Below are 25826 nucleotides of genomic sequence, written 5' to 3'. Positions count from 1 at the left end.
ATTTATATATTTATTATAATTATACAGATTATAAATATATAAATAAAAATAAATATATATATATTTATTTATATATTTATAATCTGCATTTTGAAGAGGATGTTTTAGAGATTAAAAATAATTGTGAAAATAGTTTTACAATGACAAGGTTAGGGTTAGGGCTAGGGTTACAAAACAGTCACTGATCCTTGACGGGACTGCTTAACTTTATGCGACAAGACTATGCATCTACTACCACTGTTAAACTGATCAAGCACAGAAGCAGACAGACGGGTTAGGGTTAGAAGACAGAAGGGTTAAGCCTGGTTAGGTAGTGTTAGGGTTAGCTTTAGAAGCAAACAATTAATGTTTGTCTGAGGTTAGCCCGACGGTCCCACCTTGACTTGTGCTGGTTGTTCTCCCTTCTGGGCCCCAGGGTGCATTAATTCTCAATATGAAAGACACAGAATCAACCGTTCCAAGAAACAAGCACAGTTTATCGAGAAGTTATCAAAGTATATATATGCTGAATTATGGGAAAGAGGATGTTCGTGTGATGCGGTGATGCCGGAGATGGATGTGGTAAGATGCCAAAGACATAGCTGGATGTCCTTTATAATTATGATGAATAAACAAGATAACAAATGTTACAGTGATATGTATCATTTAGACCACAGGTGTTTATGTACAGAGAGAGATTCTGCTTCTGCTTGTAGAAAATTCTTACAGTTGTCCTTTGACCTGTTTGAAATTAATCTCTAATTTCTCTCTTAACCTATTCACCTACAACCAACCTATTCACATTATAAAAAAAATGTATTATGTAATGTTTAGCAGTCATATTTAAACATGATAAAATAGCATGAGATAACAAAGTGGGTTCGATTCCCAGACAGGCCATGACTGAGGTGCCCTTGAGCAAGGCACCTAACCCCAACTGCTCCCTGGGCGCCGGGCTAGGGCTGCCCACCGCTCTGGGCACGTGTGATCCACAGCCCCCTAGTAATCATTAGTGTGTGTGTGTTTGTGTGTGTGTTCTAACTGCACAGATGGGTTAAAAGCGGAGGACAAATTTCGATTGGGGTGTAAAAATCACAATTGACAAAATGGCACATTTCATTTCATTTCAAAGTTTGTTGTTGCACAAATAATAATAATGGACGTAATAAACACTTTTTAGCTACATACACTAAAACTGTTAAAGTAACAGTTACTGCCAAGTTAATTTGTTTTAGCAGACTGAGCCAATGAAAATAGGAGAAGTTATGTTATGCTTAATTAAACCATAAACTGTACCAGAAATCCACCACTCCCATTGCTCGTGGGTACTGGAAGACTGAGTCCCTCTACTGGTGAGCTGGTACTGCTCTTATGCTCTTCAAGGTTGCTCAGAATAGAATAGAATAGAATAGAATAGAATAGAATAGAATAAAGCACCGCAATCCCAGGGACGGCTGCAGCGTCATAAACGCGCTGCCATCTCCAGAGATTAGGGGGGAAAACATTGAGAGATAATGCTAGGAGGAAACAAAAAAATATGGTCTCAGATTATTCTCTCAACAGGACAACACTCTGTGAACAGGAAAAAAAACCCCCATAGCACATAAGAGTGAGAGAGCAGCGCAGAGAAGCTGTATGAACACCAGACACTCTTCACTGTTCCAGACACGCTTCACTATCCCAGACACTGTTCACTGTTCCAGACATTCTTCACTGTACCAGACACTCTTCACAGTTCCAGACACTCTTCACTATCCCAGACACTCTTCACTGTTCCAGACATTCTTCACTGTTCCAGACACTCTTCACTGTTCCAGACACTCTTCACTCTTCCAGACACTCTTCACTGTTCCAGACATTCTTCACTGTTCCAGACACTCTTCACAGTTCCAGACACTCTTCACTGTACCAGACACTCTTCACTGTACCACATTGTTCACATGGGGGGGCCTGTGTGGTGCTCTAAGTGTACACAGATGGTCAGATATTTCCATTAATGCCTTCCAAAGCACTAGAATCACCTATCACCTTTGAAAGCAAGAAAAATGTAAAAGGACCTTAGCAACTTTGAAAATGGCCAAACTGACATGGCTAGAGCTTTTTTGTATGTCCAGTGCTCATTGAATGAGCAATACTGAACTGCTCACTGCTAACTGCTTTTGTCACCTGCTACAGTTGGACAGCCTGGAGTACTGGTTCCATTTGTATGTACCTTTGGCAAAATGTACAATATCGGCTTGGTGGAAGATCTGTTTAACAAATACTGAAACTCTTAATCTGTAATGGAGTGTTGGATATGTGCATTCTTGAGAAAATTCTCGATTTTTGCTAAAGATTGTTTTTTGGGGTCATATGGTCAGGAAGAGTTCTGGGGAAATTTGGTTGGTCAACGGGCACTACACTGTTTGCTCATTTATTTTGTATGCAATAAACAGATAAGTGATCAGTTCTCTTAAATCTCTTTTCGTCAGTGTTCAGTGATCGTCCTTCTTCTATTGATTCTATTTTGGCTTACGCAGCTGCAGTAATCCTTGTGTGGGACTGAGCACAACAATACATCTTAATTTATGACTTAGGATTACTCATTAACACGGAATGAATGTAACAGCATTGGCATCTTAAAACACAAAGGTCATAATTAGTTATAATGTTATGTTACACCTCTGGGAATATCTTAGTCACAAAATATTAACAGAAGCTTGACTTCCTCTGAAATGACTTTAGCACATGTCTTCTCCAACACCAAGACTGATGTAAGTCTGATGTAATACAACATACCAAATGTTACTACTTTAATCCTAGCTGGGGGAAAAAGACAAAATAAGTGTTCTTGCATTGTTGTGCAGCCTGAATGTTTATGTGCTTCGTCACAGTTCTTGATGGTTTTGTAAAATTAAAATGTATTCAGAATATTAAAAGGTCTTACTGCAGAGATCGATCATATACAATACAAAGTTGTGCTGAAAGCTTAATAGGACAGAAGTGGTGTATTCTCAGCTAGAAGTGGGGTGGTGTTTGTGTTGTGCAGAACACAGGGTGCATTTAGACTCTAATGGAAATAAATCACTTTTTTTTTTAGATTTCTACTTTTTTCCATGGACACATAACACATTCCAGAGATGTTCCTGAAAGGTTTCTGTCTGTGCCACTTCAAACTGCTTTGTTGTTATACATCCACAATACATTACCATAAATTAGCTAGGGTTAGGTTATACTAAGTTATACTAACTATACATAAAAGGTGTCAAAACACCTTAGTAGGCTGTAGTTATGGCCATGATTATATAATTCATCAGTAAATCATTTGATAGACACATGTGCAGTTCCAACATGTTTACTCATCATGCATGTAGTTGTGATTCTGAAAGCCCGCTGTTTGTTGTTTCTCTGGAGAGGTTTGACTAGACGTGGCTCCATAGCCAGTGCCCCCTGCATCAGTGAGAAGAGTTTGATCTTTCTCCATTTTAATCTGCATGGAGGGACATATTTATTTGAAACATAGCTAATGTAACATTTTTAAGTAATGGTTTTCAGCACATTAGCAGTAGAACATTAAATGTCATACCTTGTGGTTACGGTCATACTCATCAATAGCATACTGGTATTTTGCAAGACTAAGTCCAAGCAACCCAGCTAATTTACCACCAAGGAAATCACACGCTGTTGGGAAAAAGTAAATCACGAAATTCACATAATAATAATTAATACATACATTAGAAATGCTGGTGTAAGCACTGGTACGATAAAACACAAAGGTCATAATTAGTTATAATGTTATGTTACACCTCTGGGAATACCTTAGTCACAACATATGGACAGGACTTGACTTACTCTGAAACGACTTTAACACTGCCTGTCTTGCCCAACACCAAGAATGTTGTCTCCAATTCATGTTTGTCTGAAGTAACCCAACACACCAATGTATGACTATCTTAAATCAATAAAAAATGTTTTGATAAATGTGTTGTTGCGTTGTTGTACTAACCATGCTGGCCTTACTGAACGATTGTTTAGGTGCTTCGTCGTCTAGATCTTCTTCAACCTCATCTTCCTCGAGTGTCTCTCCACTGGTAAAATGGATGACTTTCTTCTGCTGAGATTCAGCATTATTACTTAATTCCATGTCGTGTAGCACAGCAGGAGCGTGTTAAATCATCTTCAGCCTCTCGTGTGGATACTTAATTTCCTCCCCGAAAATAGTATGTTCTATAATAAAATGTTGTTCCTCCTGTTCTGGAGGTGTTTCACAAGGCAGTGTTGAGGAAAATGTCACAACACTAGTTTGTTCTTCACCGTGTCTGTTTACAAAGGGCTGTGGCCTTTACATAGGAATGTGTGATTGTGAAAGATGAACAACCAGTGCAAACGTATGAACTGAAAATTGGTGTTTTTTAAGTCTGTAGTTATGAGAGTGAAATTAAAATGTATAAAATGAATGAGCAACCCACTTATGTGCCTGAGGTTGTTGTTTATTTATCACTGTGACAATCAGCAAAACTTCATCATGTGTCTTTCCAATGAACTACTTACACACCAGAGTGATATATTACACCCAGGGTCCTATAGTCACGAAGCCTGTGTGAATGAAGCACTGAAACACGCTACTACTAAACATGCTACTACTAATGGTTTAGTGTTAGTGTTGGTGAAGTACAGGGTTAGGGTTTAGGATTAGTGTTAGTGAAATACAGCCATTTACTGAGCTGGGTATGAACATTAAACTTCCATGTCATATAATCTGGTACCCATGTACACTTTCCTGGCCAAATCCATGGATAGAGGAATCAGGTATGATTACCCCGACACAAACTCAAACCCTAACCCTATTCACCAACACTAACCCATTCACCAAGTGCAATTGCATTAAGGAAGTAAATATTCATGTAGGCAACAGAATCATGTGAAGAATCGTGTGAAGAATGCTCTCTTTTGAACATTAAGAACCTTTAATACTACTGAATATGCTGAGATACAATAAAATAGAATACAAGACAAAACTGGAAAATACTCTGACAAACATTTTAATGGAGGAAAGCATTAAATGCTTGGGAGCGACAGACAGAACAAAGTGCAAGTACATATGATGAAGAACACCATGTTTATATGTTGACTAGATGTTTAATCAAACACCCTGTAGTGTAAATGAAATTATGACCATCTGAAAATACATACTACCCACAAAACTAGGTTCTCAAAAGTTTTCAACAAGAAAATGAAGTTCTTGCATTTTCACTCTGCATTTAGGAGACGTGTGTGTAATGGAATAGTTTATCCATACAGGTGTAGGTTCCCATTACTTCAGTGTTCATCTTGTTAGAATGTGCAAACTTTATAGTGGTGAATATGGTTAATAGCTGTAACATTTACTAGCATGTATGCATAACTGTATTTGAAACATCACATCAGACAAATCCATTATTTTAAATAAGTGAGCAATTCAATACATAGTTTCAGTACTTACGTCCTAATACACTTCCTGCAGGCCTTTCCTCTTCTAAACTAGTCATACTAGTTCCTTGGAATCCCAGACATATTCTCAAACTGAACCTTCACCCCAGAGTTTGAAAACAGATGAAAACATAGATCAGATAAAAGGAAACTTCAATCACTGGATGCATTTCACCAAGACAGATACTGACACATCATATAATGTACAGTGTCTGACACAGTATGTACCGCACGGTCACCTTTATCCTCTCTACATGTCAAACATCACAAGCATAGCTGAAGATATGTAAGATTTTACCTTATTAGCTCATTTTTGTTAACATGCAAACCCAAAACAAATTTCCTCACAAAGTTGACATCTAACACAGATGTGGTGGAACTTCACACATTTGCTGTCAACATTACAATCAACCAAAATTGTAAATATGTGGAGGCAGGAGCATCTTAAAGAGCGATCGTAGAGCATCTTAAACAGCCATTACAGAGCATCTTTGTACAGGACAAATGTGAGCTAGCTAGTGCACCACTTAGCAGGTGAGCTAAGATCCCAGGTAATGACCCAAATGACAGCTATAGTAGAGTACTAGAGCAGTACTGAAACCAACAGCACATATTTAATGTCATACAGCAGATGTTATCAAAATTAACTGCATGTCCTCTTTAGAAGGATTCTGCCAGTACTACATGCTATACATACAGTACAGTACCTGTTTTGTTCAAAGAACTGCTGATGTTAAAGTATTACTTGGGTTTTCATTATTTCACTTACAAATTAAAAAGAAGCAAAGAGCAATTAACCTGACAATTCAATGTGAGCATTAAAACACTGTATATTTGTTTTATTGAGATCAGTTTGCGCAAAGACCAGCAAGATGGATGCCCAATTCCACCGCGTTACTCTACAGAAAAAAAATCATTAGAACACCAATATAATCCCTAGAAGACCGGTTGGAGTTTCAGGAGAGATCAGCAGAGTAGTGATCTAGTTTCCAGTGGAACCCGATAGTCAGGCAGATTACATGTGTATGAAACTGTCTGAGCATAACATAGTTCAACAGTATTGTAGAGTAAACAAATTACTTTAAATGAAAAGAAACGCATTGGCACAGCCGTATCGTCCAGCACTCCACAGAATCTCCAGACACCAGCTGAGATTCCCACTCCACTGTCCAGCACAACATTTCAAAGTCAGAGGAGTATTTTGTTTAGCTAAACATGCCCTGAAAGTAAAACGGTGTCCTGTTTTAAGTACAAGAGTACCTGCAAAATCCAGAAAAGGAAAATCCAGAATAATAAATCTAGAATAATGAACGAAAACTACTCATTACTGTAATATATGGTGTTCCAGCTCTGCTTGTGAGCTTGTCTGATTGGAAACACTGGGGAAAAGATTATTCACGTTGAGCTTTAAAGAAAAGGAAAATGTTCTGGACTCCCTCACTAAAGAGCACAGGCAGAGATGCAGACGACTCCAGGGTTTAAGACATGACACATCCTGTGTCTCTCTGAGGCCTGAGATCAGGTTCCTTCATGGGCTTAATCTCTTCCTCTGGTCTGGGGTTCGCCTTCGCCTAAGAAAAATCATATTTCACATTTGATATGTTAACAGATTGAGGATTCACCTAATCACACGTTTGATGTACAGTTCGCCAGAGCGTCTGGTCCTGGTGCCTTTGGGGTAATTAAGGGTAAAGCTGCTCAACTTCTACCTTGTCGTCTTTCGGCCCTCTGGTGAGATCAAAGGTGCTGTAGACGTCTGGTGTGCACTGGCTGCTCAGGGCAGGGAGCTCGAAGACAAGCGGCTCCGCCAGACCGTACGTGGCCTTCAGCTCCAGAACTGGAGCTTCTGCTGGCACTTTATGGAAGTATCTGTCAAACACCTTTATGTCATCAGGTTCAAATAAGCTTACATCAACATTTTATAGACCTTATAGTTAGTCCAAGACATTCTCCAAGTTTCAAAACACTGCAGAAGACTGCTCACTTGGGTCAAGTGGTTTCTATGATAGAATTTTAATAAATGAATGAATAATTGAGAATGAATGTTTAATTAACTTTGAATTATCCATAACTAATTCACAGTATTAACAGTCTCTTACTGCTTTATAGCTCTAAAACCAGTAGGGTATCTACCTCATGTGTTCTCTCTATGCAAATACCATATTGTACATAGTAATACACCGACTTTGTAAATACTGGAACCCTTGTGCCCAGTGTCCCTGTCCCTATACACACCCTGTTATGGTCTGGAGTACTAGACAAGGTCCTAACACAACATATACACTCCATGGCCAAAAGTATTCGCTCAACTTCTTTGACTCTCATATGAGCTTAAGTGACATGTAAAAATGAAATGTGCTATATTTGCCAATTGTGATTTTTCACCGCAATCGAAATTTGTCCTCCGCATTTAACCCCTCTGTGCAGTTAGAACACACACACACACACACACTAGTGATTACTAGGGGGCTGTGGTGCACACGTGCCTAGAGCGGTGGGCAGCCCTAGCCCAGCGCCCAGGGAGCAGTTGGGGTTAGGTGCCTTGCTCAAGGGCACCTCAGTCATGGCCTCAGACCTGGGAATTGAACCCACAACCCTCCGGTCACAAGACCAGTTCCCTACTACCAGACCATGACTGCTCCCATCCCATTCCTAATCCATAGGGTTCAATATGACATTGTTCCACCTTTTGCAGCTAGAACAGCTTCAACTCTTCTAGGAAGGCTGTTCACAAGATTTAGGAGTGTTTATGGAGAGGTTTGAACATTCTTCCAGAAGTGCATTTGTGAGGTCACGATGCCATGGTATGCTGAAGCATTCAGAGTAACTTTTACTGGAATTAAGGGGCCAGACCCAGATGTGTGAGCAAATACTGGCAATATATTGTGTGTGTGATCTATATATGGATGGAAAATACACACACACTATATTGCTAAAAGTATTCACTCACCCATCCAAATGATCAGAATCAGGTGTTTCAATCACTTCCATGACCACAGGGGTATAAAATTAAGCACCTAGGAGATGCAGACTGTTTTCACAAACATTTGTGAAAGAATGTGTCACTCTCAGGAGCTCAGTGAATTCCAGCGTGGTACTGTGATATGATGCCACCTGTGCAACAAATACAGTCGTGAAACTTCCTCGCTCCTAAATATCACCTGTATTATAAGAACATGGAAGTGTTTGGGAACAACAGCAACTCGGCCATGAAGTGGTAGGACACGTAAACTGATGGAGCGGGTCAGCGGATGCTGAAACACATAGTGCGAAGAGGTCACCAACTTTCTGCAGAGTCACTACAGACATCCAAACTTTATTATTATTATTATTATTATTATTATTATTATTATTATGTGCCATATTTTGTCATGTGTGATTTTCACCGCAAACGAAATTTGTCCTCCACTTTTAACCCATCTGTGCAGTTAGAACACACACATACACTAGTGTTTACTAGGGTGTTGTAGTGCACACGTGCCCAGAGCGGTGAGCAGCCCTAGCCTGGCGCCCGGGGAGCAGTTGGGGTTAGGTGCCTTGCTCAAGGGCACCTCAGTCATGGCCTCAGGTCTGGGAATCGAACCCACAACCCTCCGGTCACAAGACCAGTTCCCTACCACCAGGCCATGACTGCCCAATGTGGCCTTCAGATTAGCTCTGAGAACAGTGCGCAGAGAGCTTCATGGAATAGGTTTTCACGGTTGCAGTGGTGTAAAGCACACCGCCACTGGACTCTAGAGCAGTAGAGACACGTTCTCTGGAGTGACGAATCACGCTTCTCCATCAGGCAATCTGATGGATGAGTCTGGGTTTGGCGGTTGCCAGGAGAACGGTTGTCTGACTGCATTGTGCCAAGTGTAAAGTTTAGTGGAGGGGGGATTATGGTGTGGGGTTGTTTTTCCACAAGACATTTTGGACAATTCCATGCTCCCAACTTTGTGGGAACAGTTTGGAGCTGGCCCCTTCCTCTTCCAACATGACTGTGCACCAGAGCACAAAGCAAAGTCCATAAAAACATTAATGGCAGAGTCTGGTGTGGATGAACTAGACTGGCCTGTCCTGACCTCAACCTGACAAAAGAACTTTGGTATGAATTAGAGCAGAGACTGAGAGCCGAGCCTTCACGTCCAACTTCAGTATGTGACCTCACAAATGTGCTTCTGGAAGAATGGTCAAAAATCCCCATAAACACTCCTAAACCTTGTGGACAGCCTTGCCAGAAGAGTTGAAGTTGTTCTAGCTGCCAAGGGTGGACCAATGTCATATTGAACCCTATGGATTTGGAGTGGGATGTCACTTAAGCTCATATGTGAGTCAAGGAAGGTGAGCAAATATTTTTGGCAATATACTATATAGTATGTAATATATATGTGTATGAGAGAGATGCGTTTACAGATACACACACATTTATGTATGTATGCGTTTACATACACCATACATTAGGGTTACATACACTGTCTGACATGAAATCAGAATAAACATTTTCTGTTTTATTTGACAAATATAAATAATTTTGGTAATCTTAATTGACCTAAAATGGAAAATGCTTGTGTGTCTATACGCATACACTCTTACATGAAACCATTTTCCCTCTGACACTTCTCCAGCGTGTTTTTGATCAGACTGCCGAGCTTGGTGAAGAAGAGCTGCTCAGAGGGCTTGGCGGTGCTGCCTGGCCCTTTGGTCTGGCGGTATTCTTTACATAGAGCCTCCGCACGCGAATAGCCTGCAGTAGAGAGACAGAAGCACCAACTGTGTCATCCCAGCACAACAGGACCTCACAGGGACATTCATGAACACACAAGGGAGAAGAGTTCATCCCCCATTCTGTATGCAGGTTATGGCAATCATTATTTGTCAAAAAGTGTTTTTACAAAAACAAACAAACAAAAAGATAAAGAAAAGTTCAATGTTTTTGTCCAACACAATCTCCATGTACAGAACCATCAGGTCTTATAATCCTCTTCTGTACACACTCACATTTCTCAGCCTCCTGTAGTGAACGAATGGCTTCACCACATTTGTCACTAGCGAGGAGCGTCTGTCCGTTGTAGCAGTGTGCCTGTGGAAATCAAGAATCAGGATGCAGGTTTTCCCCTCAACGATCATTGTGAAGTCAAGCAGGTTTTATTCTTAAGAACATTTCTTATAAAAACTAAAATGTCAATATTGCAACATTTCAAATACTATTCCGACACATCAACCTATCAAATGCACCATTATTCAAATCAAATAAAAGTAGATATCAAACATTAATAGGGTTAGTGTGTGAACATTAAAAGTACTAAAAGCACCTCTGTAGTTTGTATATAAAGAATATATTACTGAAATAACCCACAATTTTACTCAACAACCACTACAATTTTCAAGCAAGCACAAGTCATGGTGCAAGTCCTATTTCTGGTGGTTCCGGTCCATTTAGTTGATTAATAAAATACAAATAATAGTAGAAATAGCGGCAATACCTGTGATGCTAAACTAAAGACTGTGATGCTAAAAGTATAGGCCAATGCAGTTACAACTACTCCTGTATGTCTCCTGTAATTTTTAGTAATCAGTACCTTTGGGTTCTGAATATCTATACAATCAGTATTATTGTATACTCATCTGTAGTTATGTGTGTACATACAAATATGTGCTAATGTATACGTGCATCATATGCTATAATAAAATCTGAATATGTCTGCAAGAAGTGGTTGAGCATTTGGGTCCATCACACTTCCTGTTCTACCAAATGCATTCAATCAATAATGTTAAAAACCCAAATCTCAGTTGAATCCATCATGTTTGACCCAGATGAGGACTTACATACGCTGTGTAAAAGTGCTGCTTCAACTGCAGGCACTTTCTCCACTTGCTGCTGTATTCTGGGTCCAGTGTGTTCAGAGTGTGATCTAGAGGAACCGGGGACACGTTGTTCATTGTAACCAGTCAACATGTATGCAGTACAATAATGAAGTTCACACAAGGCTGATTCTTCAGAGTCAATAAGAAGCATCGAAGAGGCAGGAGGGGGCTCAGGGTGCAGTTCAGGAACCAGACAGACTCATGTGCTTCTACAGAGGCACATTTGGGCCAAACTCACCAGCCTTTTGGTAGAAGTTTGCCGTCTCAAATGCCAAAGCTGCTATAAGGCCCGCATTGTGCTTCAGTTCAATGGCACGGGCGATGGTCACTGAAGAAGAAGGGCAGAACATGAGACAAGGAGCTCGTTTGATGGTCAGCCAGAGCGGACAGGAAGGTGAAGGTACATGCATCTCCCACACCTTCTTGGGCCTCTGCTTGACTCTGGACAATGTAGGTGTCTATGACCCGGGGCTCCAGGTCTCTCCCCTTCTCCACTGGAGAGATGAGGCGAGGTATCTGAGTCTCCTAGAAGAAAGACGTGGTTTCACACACCATCTCACACCATCTCCAGCTGTTACCACATCCCTTCAACCAGACTACACAATACAAGTCAGTGTCATGGACACTGTCTGTAATAACATTTACCTTTAGATATTTGAAAATGCCAGCAGCGATTTTGAGACTCTTATGAACATCTTTTGCTTCATCTTCAGTGATACTACAATAAAAACGACATTTTGTTCTCACAATGGGACCTTGTGGTTCAAACATTAAAATCAAATTAACAGTTTTCACAAGCAGCTTAAAGTGAACGAAATCAGTGTACCCACTTTTCCTTCCCAGCAAGCCGTGATGCAAATTTGGTGTGCCAAATAGCAATGTTAAATCCCATGGATACTAGTTCAAACACTGCATCTTGCTGTGAACTAAATTTAAAAAAAAAGTAAAGTAATTTACACACAACTGACATAGTACACAAGTGAATCATAAGTTCCTGTGTGGTACATTTATTCCCTGTTAATTTAGTAACGCATATGCGTGCTTCAGGTTAACATGCCACACTTGTGTTTGTGACTGTGAGGATTATGTTCCTGTGTTCATTACGTTGCTGTGTTTCCCTGCAGAGTGTCAGTCCACTTGAAGTTCTGAATGAAACGCAGCTTGTTCTCCTGTGTGGTGCCATCTAGAGACACGATGAACCCTGTGCAGGCCAAACAGTGAGAGCAGAAACAGCCTGATATCAGCAACACAAAACATTATTACTCACATCGCTGAATATACATAATTATTTTTATTATTATTATTATTATTCAGTAGTACTGGCACACAAGTGACATCAGACTAGGTTCTACCTTGAAAACCAGTTATCATGAATTAATGAATTTCATTAACTAATTAATTAATTCAGTAATCATGACATCAAATCAGACGCAGAAGGAAACTCACAATGTTCCAATAAGTTGGTGCACGGTATAATATTTCAATCTGAATACTTATTTGCAATTTGGTGTCTGTGTTAAATATAGAATTATATCACATTAGATTTCCTACACAATTAGTAACAGGTATGAAAAAGAATCTAAACAAACCCTGTAAAAGGGAAAAATATTCATCACTGGCTTTTTTCATGATCTCTGGAGTGCAAGTAGCATCTGTGAACATATCCAAAAGTCTAGCCCTTGTAGTTCTGAGGTCACTGTAACACAAACAAACAGAAGCATCAGCAGTTCTCCGTACCTATGAAGTTATACAAAAATAGCAGGCATGTCAGAAAGCACGTACGGGTTTTACATTGTAAGACATTCAAACTGACAGAATCTATTGCTTAGTAAAGCTTACTTGCAGATTTTACTGGCAGAGGGACTGGCGGCGACTCCGTACAGGTTGAATGAGACGGGAGCTGTCGCCTTCAGGGGGTTTCGGTGGAACCAGTGCGCCATACTGCAGTGGGATGTACAGGTACCAGGACACAACCTTCATGACAAGAGAGTTTATATTAGTACAGGTACCAGGACACAACCTTCATGACAAGAGAGTTTATATTAGTACAGGTACCAGGACACAACCTTCATGACAAGAGAGTTTATATTAGTACAGGTACCAGGACACAACCTTCATGACAAGAGAGTTTATATTAGTACAGGTACTGGGACACAACCTTCATGACAAGAGAGTTTATATTAGTACAGGTACTGGGACACAACCTTCATGACAAGAGAGTTTATATTAGTACAGGTACCGGGACACAACCTTCATGACAAGAGAGTTTATATTAGTACAGGTACTGGGACACAACCTTCATGACAACAGTTTATATTAGTACAGGTACCGGGACACAACCTTCATGACAATAGTTTATATTAGTACAGGTACTGGGACACAACCTTCATGACAAGAGAGTTTATATTAGTACAGGTACCAGGACACAACCTTCATGACAAGAGAGTTTATATTAGTACAGGTACCAGGACACAACCTTCATGACAAGAGAGTTTATATTAGTACAGGTACCGGGACACAACCTTCATGACAAGAGAGTTTATATTAGTACAGGTACCGGGACACAACCTTCATGACAAGAGAGTTTATATTAGTACAGGTACCGGGACACAACCTTCATGACAAGAGAGTTTATATTAGTACAGGTACCGGGACACAACCTTCATGACAAGAGAGTTTATATTAGTACAGGTACTGGGACACAACCTTCATGACAAGAGAGTTTATATTAGTACAGGTACCAGGACACAACCTTCATGACAATAGTTTATATTAGTACAGGTACCGGGACACAACCTTCATGACAAGAGAGTTTATACTAGTACAGGTACCAGGACACAACCTTCATGACAAGAGAGTTTATATTAGTACAGGTACCAGGACACAACCTTCATGACAAGAGAGTTTATATTAGTACAGGTACCAGGACACAACCTTCATGACAAGAGAGTTTATATTAGTACAGGTACCGGGACACAACCTTCATGACAAGAGAGTTTATATTAGTACAGGTACCAGGACACAACCTTCATGACAAGAGAGTTTATATTAGTACAGGTACCGGGACACAACCTTCATGACAAGAGAGTTTATATTAGTACAGGTACCAGGACACAACTTTCATGACAACAGTTTATATTAGTACAGGTACTGGGACACAACCTTCATGACGAGAGAGTTTATATTAGTACAGGTACCGGGACACAACCTTCATGACAAGAGAGTTTATATTAGTACAGGTACCGGGACACAACCTTCATGACAAGAGAGTTTATATTAGTACAGGTACCGGGACACAACCTTCATGACAAGAGAGTTTATATTAGTACAGGTACCGGGACACAACCTTCATGACAAGAGTTTATATTAGTACAGGTACCGGGACACAACTTTCATGACAACAGTTTATATTAGTACAGGTACTGGGACACAACCTTCATGACAAGAGAGTTTATATTAGTACAGGTACCGGGACACAACCTTCATGACAAGAGAGTTTATATTAGTACAGGTACCGGGACACAACCTTCATGACAAGAGAGTTTATATTAGTACAGGTACCGGGACACAACCTTCATGACAAGAGAGTTTATATTAGTACAGGTACCGGGACACAACCTTCATGACAAGAGAGTTTATATTAGTACAGGTACCGGGACACAACCTTCATGACAAGAGAGTTTATATTAGTACAGGTACCGGGACACAACCTTCATGACAAGAGAGTTTATATTAGTACAGGTACCGGGACACAACCTTCATGACAAGAGAGTTTATATTAGTACAGGTACCGGGACACAACCTTTATGACAAGAGAGTTTATATTAGTACAGGTACTGGGACACAACCTTCATGACAAGAGAGTTTATATTAGTACAGGTACTGGGACACAACCTTCATGACAAGAGAGTTTATATTAGTACAGGTACCAGGACACAACCTTCATGACAAGAGAGTTTATATTAGTACAGGTACTGGGACACAACCTTCATGACAAGAGAGTTTATATTAGTACAGGTACTGGGACACAACCTTCATGACAAGAGAGTTTATATTAGTACAGGTACCAGGACACAACCTTCATGACAATAGTTTATATTAGTACAGGTACCGGGACACAACCTTCATGACAAGAGAGTTTATACTAGTACAGGTACCAGGACACAACCTTCATGACAAGAGAGTTTATATTAGTACAGGTACCAGGACACAACCTTCATGACAAGAGAGTTTATATTAGTACAGGTACCAGGACACAACCTTCATGACAAGAGAGTTTATATTAGTACAGGTACCGGGACACAACCTTCATGACAAGAGAGTTTATATTAGTACAGGTACCAGGACACAACCTTCATGACAAGAGAGTTTATATTAGTACAGGTACCGGGACACAACCTTCATGACAAGAGAGTTTATATTAGTACAGGTACCAGGACACAACTTTCATGACAACAGTTTATATTAGTACAGGTACTGGGACACAACCTTCATGACGAGAGAGTTTATATTAGTACAGGTACCGGGACACAACCTTCATGACAAGAGAGTTTATATTAGTACAGGTACCGGGACACAACCTTCATGACAAGAGAGTTTATATTAGTACAGGTACCGGGACACAACCTTCATGACAAGAGAGTTTATATTAGTACAGGTACCGGGACACAACCTTCATGACAAGAGTTTATATTAGTACAGGTACCGGGACACAACTTTCATGACAACAGTTTATATTAGTACAGGTACTGGGACACAACCTTCATGACAAGAGAGTTTATATTAGTACAGGTACCGGGACACAACCTTCATGACAAGAGAGTTTATATTAGTACAGGTACCGGGACACAACCTTCATGACAAGAGAGTTTATATTAGTACAGGTACCGGGACACAACCTTCATGACAAGAGAGTTTATATTAGTACAGGTACCGGGACACAACCTTCATGACAAGAGAGTTTATATTAGTACAGGTACCGGGACACAACCTTCATGACAAGAGAGTTTATATTAGTACAGGTACCGGGACACAACCTTCATGACAAGAGAGTTTATATTAGTACAGGTACCGGGACACAACCTTCATGACAAGAGAGTTTATATTAGTACAGGTACCGGGACACAACCTTTATGACAAGAGAGTTTATATTAGTACAGGTACTGGGACACAACCTTCATGACAAGAGAGTTTATATTAGTACAGGTACTGGGACACAACCTTCATGACAAGAGAGTTTATATTAGTACAGGTACCAGGACACAACCTTCATGACAAGAGAGTTTATATTAGTACAGGTACTGGGACACAACCTTCATGACAAGAGAGTTTATATTAGTACAGGTACTGGGACACAACCTTCATGACAAGAGAGTTTATATTAGTACAGGTACCAGGACACAACCTTTATGACAAGAGAGTTTATATTAGTACAGGTACTGGGACACAACCTTCATGACAAGAGAGTTTATATTAGTACAGGTACTGGGACACAACCTTCATGACAAGAGAATTTATATTAGTACAGGTACTGGGACACAACCTTCATGACAAGAGAGTTTATGTTAGTACAGGTACCAGGACACAACCTTCATGACAAGAGAGTTTATATTAGTACAGGTACCAGGACACAACCTTCATGACAACAGTTTATATTAGTACAGGTACTGGGACACAACCTTCATGACAAGAGTTTATATTAGTACAGGTACCAGGACACAACCTTCATGACAAGAGTTTATATTAGTACAGGTACTGGGACACAACCTTCATGACAAGAGAGTTTATATTAGTACAGGTACCGGGACAAACCTTCATGACAAGAGAGTTTATATTAGTACAGGTACTGGGACACAACCTTCACGACAGTAGTTTATATTAGTACAGGTACCAGGACACAACCTTCATGACAAGAGAGTTTATATTAGTACAGGTACCGGGACACAACCTTCATGACAAGAGAGTTTATATTAGTACAGGTACTGGGACACAACCTTCACGACAGTAGTTTATATTAGTACAGGTACCAGGACACAACCTTCATGACAAGAGAGTTTATATTAGTACAGGTACTGGGACACAACCTTCATGACAATAGTTCATATTAGTACAGGTACCAGGACACAACCTTCATGACAAGAAAGTGTATATTAGTACAGATATCATGAAATAACACTGCAGTATAAACCTAACACTGCAGGATTTCTCCTGTATCAAGCTTATTTACTCGAGTTTTATTTAGACCGCTATGTGTACATCTTATTATGTATTGTTGTAACAGACAAATGCATCTGCTCGTTTTGCCAAGTAATTATCCTAGCTAGCTAATGTAGCTAATCTAGACAATCTATCTAATTTATCGAATCTATATAATCCAACTAATCTAGATAATCCAACTAATATAGATAATCCAACTAATCTAGATAATCCAACTGACCATGTAGAAGGAGGAACGTGAACGTGGCCTATTCTAATAGATTAACTAACTAGGTGTTCATACGGGCTCGCTGATCTACTCCACGTTACCCACATTAACTAGTTATTCAGACGATACACCTTTAGTAAACACGTTTATCATGTAGCGTTAGCACGTTAGCTCTTTAGCGTTAGCTCGTTAGCACGTTAGCGTTAGCTCGTTAGCACGTTAGCTCGTTAGCACGTTAGCGTTAGCTCATCGGCTACCTGTTAGCGCCGCTCGAGCTCACTACGGTCGTTAGCGGTGAATACGGAACATGAACCCCAGACAGACCCGCTAGCTAAAGCCACACGGAGCGGCTCGTTCCTCCCCGGACTCACAGCCCGACTCACAGCGCGACCCACCGGAGACACAGACGCGTCTGTAAACGTCAAATCTTCGAGCGAAGTGTCAAACCTTCCCGATAATCCAAACCCGGAAATAAACACGTCCGCCTACGTCACCGATTACGTCAAACCAGCCACGGCGCGCAGATCCGTCGATGGAGAAGACGCTGTATGGAGGGATGTTTTAACATAAAATGGGCTTCGTCTGACTATCTGTAATTACATTCTGGATATGAAGAGTTTGGTTCCAAAACGCTATAAATCCATTTTGATCAATTTGAGTAAAAATGTGTTTTCTTTAGCAAGAAAGTGGTAGGCTGAAAACCACTGTTTTCTGTTTCAAACTTTCAAATACCATACTAAGGTTAAAAAAACACAAACAAATCAAATCAAGATTTTAATATTTAAAGATTTATTTTAAAGAAACAATTCGTTTTTTCGCAAAACGCAATAAATCCATGCCATGTTTTTTTCAAAATGTCTTGTATATCCTTTGGCATCAATAGAACATTTATTTTGACTGAAAATGTGCAAAATACAATAACAAATAACTGTAAATTGTACATAATAGTTTGACCATTGGGCCTAAAAACACAAATTTCAAAACATTTCATTAACGAACAAGACATTGTCACGCTACAGCCCCGAACCCCTCCCTTCGAGCGTGTGTTAATGTTGTCCGTGTCTTTATATGTACGTCCGTTGGTGTGTGTGTGTGTGTGTGTGTGTGTGTGTTCACTTGTCTCGTTAAGACTAATGTGTTTCACAACACATTATGGATGCGATGGATGCAACTTCCATCGCAATTTTTTTGAAAAACACCCGCAACATCAAACATTTTAGCCCGCAACAATCACAAAAAAGGCCCGCGAAATCCTGGTGGGACTGTTTAAATTACTTTTGACAAGTCAAAAATACAGTTCTGGATATCCCTAACTTTGTTTCTTCCTTTCTTTCAAGATATCTGATATTTAATTTGCACTAGTCAAATCTTAGTTTCAGATATCTAAAAATATGTTTAAGATATCTTAAATAATTAGTATGTTTAAGATATCTTTAATTAGAATAATGACTAGTCAGAACAAAAAACGAGATATCTGTAATTGACTTTTTGACTAGTTAAAATATAATTAGAGATATCTTAAATTAAATATACAGATATCTGTAATGTAGTTACAGATATCTGGAATGTAAGTGGGGGGAAGCCCATTTTATGTTAAAATGGCCTGTCATAGACGCTGCTAAATCAGTTCAAACTACAGCGTGCTCTTACGTCCTGTCTTCATTCGGCTGATATTAAATTGCAGTAAATTAGTGGTTTTTAGCTTTTAATATTTAAAACAGGTTTTAATTTGGTGTGGTATCCAGTCACCACGAAAATGAACAAACATAGGCGCCTCCTAGCGGTGAGTTCAAGACGCACTCAGTGCTGACCTCAGACCTCACTTCACAGACAGGTGCAGTCATATCTATCCCACATTAAGTCATGGCACATATGAATAGACTGAATGGGACCGTGCCAAACAGAGTGCACTGTACCTGGTATCTTTAGAGCAGAAGACCATCAAAAAAATTAAGAAAAGAAAGAAAATGCTCTTTATTGACTTCAGCTGATATTCAGCACTTGTTCAGACCTATTCATACAACAACAATGAGACATCTACAGGAGACAGTGGGGAAGAGTTAGAAGTACTATGTCATAAACCAGCCTATCAATGTGTGGTGTAAGCCTATGGCTGATGTTAGACTAGCTATACGTTATAAGCTGTACCAATGTATGCCTCTAGGGGCAGAGGTGAGTCATGTTCAGTTCTGCAATAAACGGCATAGAGACAAGTCGCATGGTGGTTTTCCTTGGTAGAACACGACACAATGGTTTAAAAACCACAGCTGTTCACTTCAGAAGACAGCGGGGAAAGTGAGGAGCTTTAATTACATGGAATGCTAAGGATCCTTAATAGATTCAATTACCTCTTTCCTTTAAAGCAAATAATTTTATGAGAAGGCTGATATAATAACTCAGATCTCCACAACGTCAACATCGTGCTACAGCTTATCTATTACTTACATGTTCACAAGAGCCTGATCTTCACAAACTTTGTTGGAACTTACTGCAAATAAAGGTTTTAATGAATGTAGATGTCAGCTGGAAGTTGGCTACGATACTCACGTAGTCTCTCCTACATTTGTTAAAAAACGAATTATAAACGAACATTAGCAACCAGTAACGGACTTTTTTGCAGGTCACTGAGGACTTTTATTTTAAAATTGCAAGCCATATTATGCACGGCAGCTACAACTATTTCTTTTTGACCCGAACGAGACATCGTGCCTTCAAAATTAACGGATTAAACCTGTATATGTAGTTCACAGCGTGGGAGAAAATATACAAAAGAGTCAAGACGGAGCATATACGTCCTGAGACTTTTAACTTGTACATAACTTCGATGAAAGCAGTAGGACTTCCGATGATGTCGTGTAGTGTGTTGGGTTGCATTCACACAAGGGCTGGGTCACCGGTTCATCTGCAGCTGCTGGACGCCCAGATGATCCACAACAGTGCGGGGTGGGACTAGGATTATCACCAGCAATGTTAACTTGAAACGTCTCCTGCAAGTTTAACCTGAAAAGATGTCAGATGTCACCAAGACCGTCCAGAAATGGCATGCCAGTTTTAAAAAGGGCACGGACTTTGATTCGTGGGGGCAGTTGGTGGAGGCGATAGATGAGTACCAAATGTAAGTGAGCACCAGAACTTGGAGCAGTGTTCTACATGCTGGTGGTTCCGACGGGCGCTAATGTAGACTCTTATATCTTCTTATATCCTGTGCGTCGTGCGTCTTGTCAACTCGCGGTCGGTTTGAAGTAACATAATAACTTGTAGCTGCACATCGATAACGAAGTTACGACTTACGAACAGCATCACTTACGAAGTAACATTGTGATACGTTAAAACGCCCATCTCGTGTTGATCTACACTGACGAACATGAACGGAGCCCGTATAACCGCCCTCTCCCCTTAGATATCGCTGAATTGCGGCCACGCCCTCCCCTGTGGGCGGAGCCTCCCCGTCTAATCTTATTTCTTTTGTGGTCCTTTGCACAATCAGATGCTTACAGTCATTAAACATTGTGCTCGCATGAGTTTAGTTTATATATAAAATAGAATATATATAAAATGGAAAAATTAGTTCTACATATAACATCTTTCAAATATTCAAAATATGAATATTCAAAATTAAAAGACAGTAACGGTATTTTGGCAGCCTTGGCAATGCTACTAAACCATCGTGTGCGTAAATTTTTTATTTGTATGTTTGACAGACTTGCAAGACAATTGCAGAAAGAGGTCCAGTCCTCAAATTCTCATGATTTCACAGAAGAACAAAAGGTAAGCGTTTCAGTCATATATTCTTTCGAGTCTGAATGAAATATAAGAAATTAAATAAAAGCAACTGACCAATTCATAGTCAAATGATGATCTGCAATGTAAATCACAAAAAGGGAAGCAACAATATTAGATCTGTTCTCAAAGTTTATTTTTATACTGATATATTTTTTCCTATTCATAGAAAACCCTGGGAAAGATTGCAACATGTCTTGAAATGCGAAGCACATCTTTACAGGTAGTGTTGCTTCAGTAACAAAACGACAGGGCTTCCAAAAGTTAGCATCACATCACAAATATAATGACATAACAGAGGAGGGGACGGATAGGAGGACACAGTGTGGTGCAGCACACATGTTTAGTTTTGGTAGAAATTGGGAGGGTATCCCAGAGTGCTATATGCCATGGTGGATATGAAATAATTTGACTTGAATATTAAATGCCTTTACTTTGGTTTGGATTTATTTACATTCATTTTGGCTACACACTATTCAGAAACAAATGATTTCCTAATATGTTTTTGCAGTATAGAGGTGTGGAGGTGTAGAGCGACCCTGTGGCCCTGTAGCCCTGTGGGGCAGGACATCTTACTGACCAGATGAATATTTCACAGCTATGACAGACAACATTAGATGTTGAAACTAGAAGTATGCTAAAATAATTTACCATCTTTCTTCTGTTTTACTTTGTTAGAGCACTCAGTGCCATGAAGAGTTTAAGTTAGAGGACATGAAGAAACTGGACCCTAGTAAGTATTTTATTTTCAACAGCAAGAAACAAGGTGCATACAAGCCTGCACTGTTCTACAAGAGCCCGTGGTATTCACTGACATTTCTTCAGAACACAAACATTATGTCTTTGTTGATTTACTAACTTTATGTTCATTGACTCATTTTTTCATTGCAAAGTCTGTACTATTTTTTTTGTAGGTATCCATGTTACAGTTTCTATAAAATGCATTTAACATAAATATATTCATATGAATATTCAGAAGCTGACTATTCATCTCTGATACATTCAACTTTCAAGATGCACCTATCAAAAATTATAATAGTATAATAATCATTTCAATACATTATTTGGTATGTTATGTTGGTTAATTTACAGTGTGATGAAACAAAGGAACAGATGTAAATACTGTGAATGGAGTCATGATCAAAGATGAACTGTTCTGTTGTGTGTATGTAGGGCTTTCGTATCAGTTGGATTGTCTCCTATTAATGTAAAATGTTATAAAACACACATTTTGTTTTGCATTTTTGTTTCACATGCTGTATTCTGTCTATTTTAGTCATCACAAATATTCTCACTTACAACAAAGACTTCCCTTTTGATGTTCAGCCAGTGCCTTTGAGGTAAATGTCAATTTTGTCACATTTTTGTGAATGGTTAAATGGTTTTCTCTAGGTATTCTGGAGGTATAGTGATGGGGTTGTCATTGTCAATGTTATTCAAGTCAAAGTCAGATTTATTTATATAGCGGTTTTTACAACAGCTGTTGTCTGAGTCCAAACTGTTTCTGCATTTCCCAATCTTAGGAAAATCCTCGCCCCAGGTGAGGAAGAGAACCTGCTTGATGAGGAGGTGGATGTGGCCGCTGGGATTGGCTCCTCACAGTCCTTCAACACACCTGTGCCAGGTGGTCTGTTTCTTTTAGTGTCAGTTAGTACTTGTCCGAATTAACAGCTGGTGCAAAGCAAAGAAAATTCTATAAATACTTAATGACACTGAAAATTATTGCATTTGTTAGCTGCCAGAAAAAACATTTTGCATTCAATTCTTTATTTACATTCAGAATTTGGTGATGTTCATTTGGTAACGAACAGGTACCTTATTACCACGGCTTCCATCAGAGCCTGGGATGACACTACTCACCTTGAACATCGAGAAGATCGGTCTGAAGGATGCTGGACAGTGTATCGACCCTTACGTCACGATAAGTGTGAAAGGTAGATCTGTTATTCTTGAGGTTTTACTTTACAAGACAAATGTGGGATTTCTTTCTTCACATTTTATGAAATTACAGCTGATGAAACAGCTGGTTAAATATGCTTCCCGTACTTTGAAATGTGAATATAGGTTTTTTTTTCTACCACAGACTTGAATGGTGTTGATTTGAACCCTGTTCAGGACACACCAGTGGCAACACACAAAGAAGACACTTACATTCATTTCAGTGTTGATGTGGAAATCCAGAAACATCTTGAGAAACTACCAAAAGGTCAGAATAATAGTTAACACTGACAATATTTAACACTGATTTCTTCTCTTATGTTTTTTGTTTATTAAAGTATAAAGATGTTAAGCATAACGTATAAAAGTGTAGTCTACAGGGTTGCCAACTCTCACGTATTGAGCGTGAGACACACGCATTTGACCGTTTTCACATGCTCTCACGCCACACTTCCGATATCTCACGCCGAAAGTTCGCTCTGGCGCCAACCACCGGCGATCGACAGATCGCGATATAATACTTAATTTGTGTCCATTTTACGTCCCCCCCGCTCAACAATTTACACTCACCACCTCCTCCAGGTTAAAATCTCACTCCAAGCGAACGTCAAAAGTTGGCAACCCTGAGTCTAATCAATCATCACAAATATTTAGAAAAATTACTTCTGCTCTCAGACCTTCCTTCCTGTATGGTTACTGTGACAGAAAGTTTGCTTCTTGTTGTAGGTGCAGCTATTTTCTTTGAATTTAAACACTACAAACCCAAGAAGAGGTTCACAAGTACTAAGTGTTTTGCTTTCATGGAGATGGATGAGATCAAACCTGGTCCCATTGTGATAGAGCTGTGAGTATTGCAAAAGACAAACAATTGTACATTCAAAATGTGTTGCCCTGTACAATAACTCTATATATTACCTAGATGTGCACATCTACGCTGAAATACTTGTTTTCATAACAGTATCTGTATAGCTGACTTCTTGATTACAATGACATTCCTTTAATAGCTGTTGTTGAATCAGAACATAAACTGTAATCTAAGGTACAGAAAGCCAACTGACTTCAAGAGGAAGAAGCTCAACCTTCTCACGAAGAAACCACTCTACCTTCACCTGCACCAGACTCTGCACAAAGACTGAGCAAGCACACAGGCCAACATGGCACTGACATGAAGGAACGCATTTCCCATTTATCAACCTGTTTATGTGGTTAGAGTGCATCACCTCTACATTCTCAGCAATATCTTAGTGCGGATCCCAGACCTAAGCTTTGGAAGTTCAGACGTAGGGTTCAGATTGGATCAGCACTTCACCCGAGTGAACGTCTAATAAACACGTAAGTCAGAGTACGTGTTCTGCACATTTCTTCTGCATGTGCTTTGAGCAGCACACTCTTGGTCCTTCAAAGCCACAGCCGAATAACCAAAGAGGACATTGGTGTTTTTATATTTGGCCGTTGGGCTAACACGGTGTCCAAGCTTAGTGCTGGCTATGTGTCCTCATGACCTAGTGCTGATGGCCCGTGGTGGGTTAACACTGTGGAAGAGACATGTCCTTGGAGTTCAAACAGAAACTGTTGTAAGCAAGTATTTATCTGTTCATATTACAACAAACCCTAAATAACTAAACACTTTTGAACTTCCCAATAGAAGCCTACACTGCATATACGTATGTGTAGCTATAGAACTGCATACCAGCTATTTAATATTAAAATGGAAATTGCATTAACACTATTTTATGACTGCAGAATATTTGGTCAGAACAAATCTGGGCTTGAGCCCATTTCAGTGAAACTGCCCCTTTGATAATTTTTCACACTACATTTTAAGTTGATGTTTCCAAGTTTCTTTGACTTCTTCTGTTTACTCATACATATTTATACCTTTTAATTAGTTAATTAGTTAGTAATTTAATTACACCTTCAATTGAGGGTATAATTATCTGATTTGAGTAATTGCAGAACTAACAAACCTATTTTGGTGAACTTTTTTGTTCAAAGTATCTTAACATTTAGCTTTTTCTTACTTCAGTACTTTAAAATTTTCTAAAACACAAGACATAATGATGTGCGGTCTATGATGAAACACATTGTGAGCACAGTGTGCATGTATTGCTTTTCTGTATTTCATACAAGTTTTAATTATTCAAATCATGCCTGTCATGAGTGTTCAGAGTGCTTTAATTTACAATAAATGATGCTGCTTGATGACACTAATGTATTCACCCAATAATGTACCAGTGGGCGGAGTTTACAAGCAGTAAGTAATCGAATGTGTATTTGCATATTCAATACTCACAATATTCGATACTGCATCATATTGTGAATATAGTGCCATGGGAATAAATTCTGAGTTCAATATGAACATTAAATGTTGGCCTCAAATGACGAATTCACGCATGTAAGGAAGTAACTT

The 25826-nt window shown here is 39.5% G+C and overlaps 3 protein-coding genes across 8 annotated transcripts; 1 reads left to right on the top strand and 2 right to left on the bottom strand.

The window, feature by feature from the left end:
• Positions 1–1065: 1065 nt before the first annotated feature.
• LOC143489255 (protein FAM177A1) lies at positions 1066–4259 on the bottom strand. Its single transcript, XM_076988144.1, has 4 exons — positions 3965–4259; positions 3811–3877; positions 3545–3639; positions 1066–3448 (listed from the first exon to the last, which is right to left on the bottom strand). The coding sequence occupies exons 1-4, from the start codon at positions 4100–4102 to the stop codon at positions 3314–3316; spliced, it is 435 nt and encodes a 144-aa protein (XP_076844259.1). The 5' UTR covers positions 4103–4259; the 3' UTR covers positions 1066–3313.
• A 645-nt stretch (positions 4260–4904) lies between these two features.
• Positions 4905–18216, bottom strand: brox (BRO1 domain and CAAX motif containing). Of its 3 annotated transcripts, none has more exons than XM_076988094.1 (13): positions 18094–18216; positions 13114–13248; positions 12864–12970; positions 12379–12475; positions 12105–12200; positions 11920–11992; positions 11694–11799; positions 11513–11602; positions 11236–11321; positions 10408–10489; positions 10003–10153; positions 7137–7296; positions 4905–6998 (listed from the first exon to the last, which is right to left on the bottom strand). In XM_076988094.1, the coding sequence occupies exons 2-13, from the start codon at positions 13212–13214 to the stop codon at positions 6906–6908; spliced, it is 1242 nt and encodes a 413-aa protein (XP_076844209.1). In that variant the 5' UTR covers positions 13215–13248; positions 18094–18216; the 3' UTR covers positions 4905–6905. The 3 variants fall into 3 exon arrangements, with proteins under 3 accessions (XP_076844209.1, XP_076844210.1, XP_076844211.1); XM_076988095.1 differs by having other exon boundaries at positions 18082–18181; XM_076988096.1 differs by lacking the exon at positions 18094–18216 and adding an exon at positions 17956–18084.
• A 2456-nt stretch (positions 18217–20672) lies between these two features.
• aida (axin interactor, dorsalization associated) lies at positions 20673–25623 on the top strand. 4 transcript variants are annotated; one of them, XM_076988093.1, is made up of 10 exons: positions 20673–20813; positions 21400–21466; positions 21648–21701; positions 22157–22211; positions 22755–22818; positions 23002–23102; positions 23317–23412; positions 23562–23684; positions 24143–24260; positions 24456–25623. In XM_076988093.1, the coding sequence occupies exons 1-10, from the start codon at positions 20707–20709 to the stop codon at positions 24550–24552; spliced, it is 882 nt and encodes a 293-aa protein (XP_076844208.1). In that variant the 5' UTR covers positions 20673–20706; the 3' UTR covers positions 24553–25623. The 4 variants fall into 4 exon arrangements, with proteins under 4 accessions (XP_076844208.1, XP_076844206.1, XP_076844207.1 ...); XM_076988091.1 differs by having other exon boundaries at positions 23290–23412; XM_076988092.1 differs by having other exon boundaries at positions 23002–23105; positions 23290–23412; positions 24462–25623.
• The last annotated feature ends 203 nt before the right edge of the window (positions 25624–25826 follow it).

Source organism: Brachyhypopomus gauderio, unplaced genomic scaffold (genome assembly GCF_052324685.1).
Source record: "Brachyhypopomus gauderio isolate BG-103 unplaced genomic scaffold, BGAUD_0.2 sc60, whole genome shotgun sequence".
In the NCBI taxonomy this organism is placed as follows: domain Eukaryota; kingdom Metazoa; phylum Chordata; class Actinopteri; order Gymnotiformes; family Hypopomidae; genus Brachyhypopomus; species Brachyhypopomus gauderio.
Note: the sequence above shows the minus strand (reverse complement) of the source record. Positions and strands in the feature narration are given on the sequence as shown.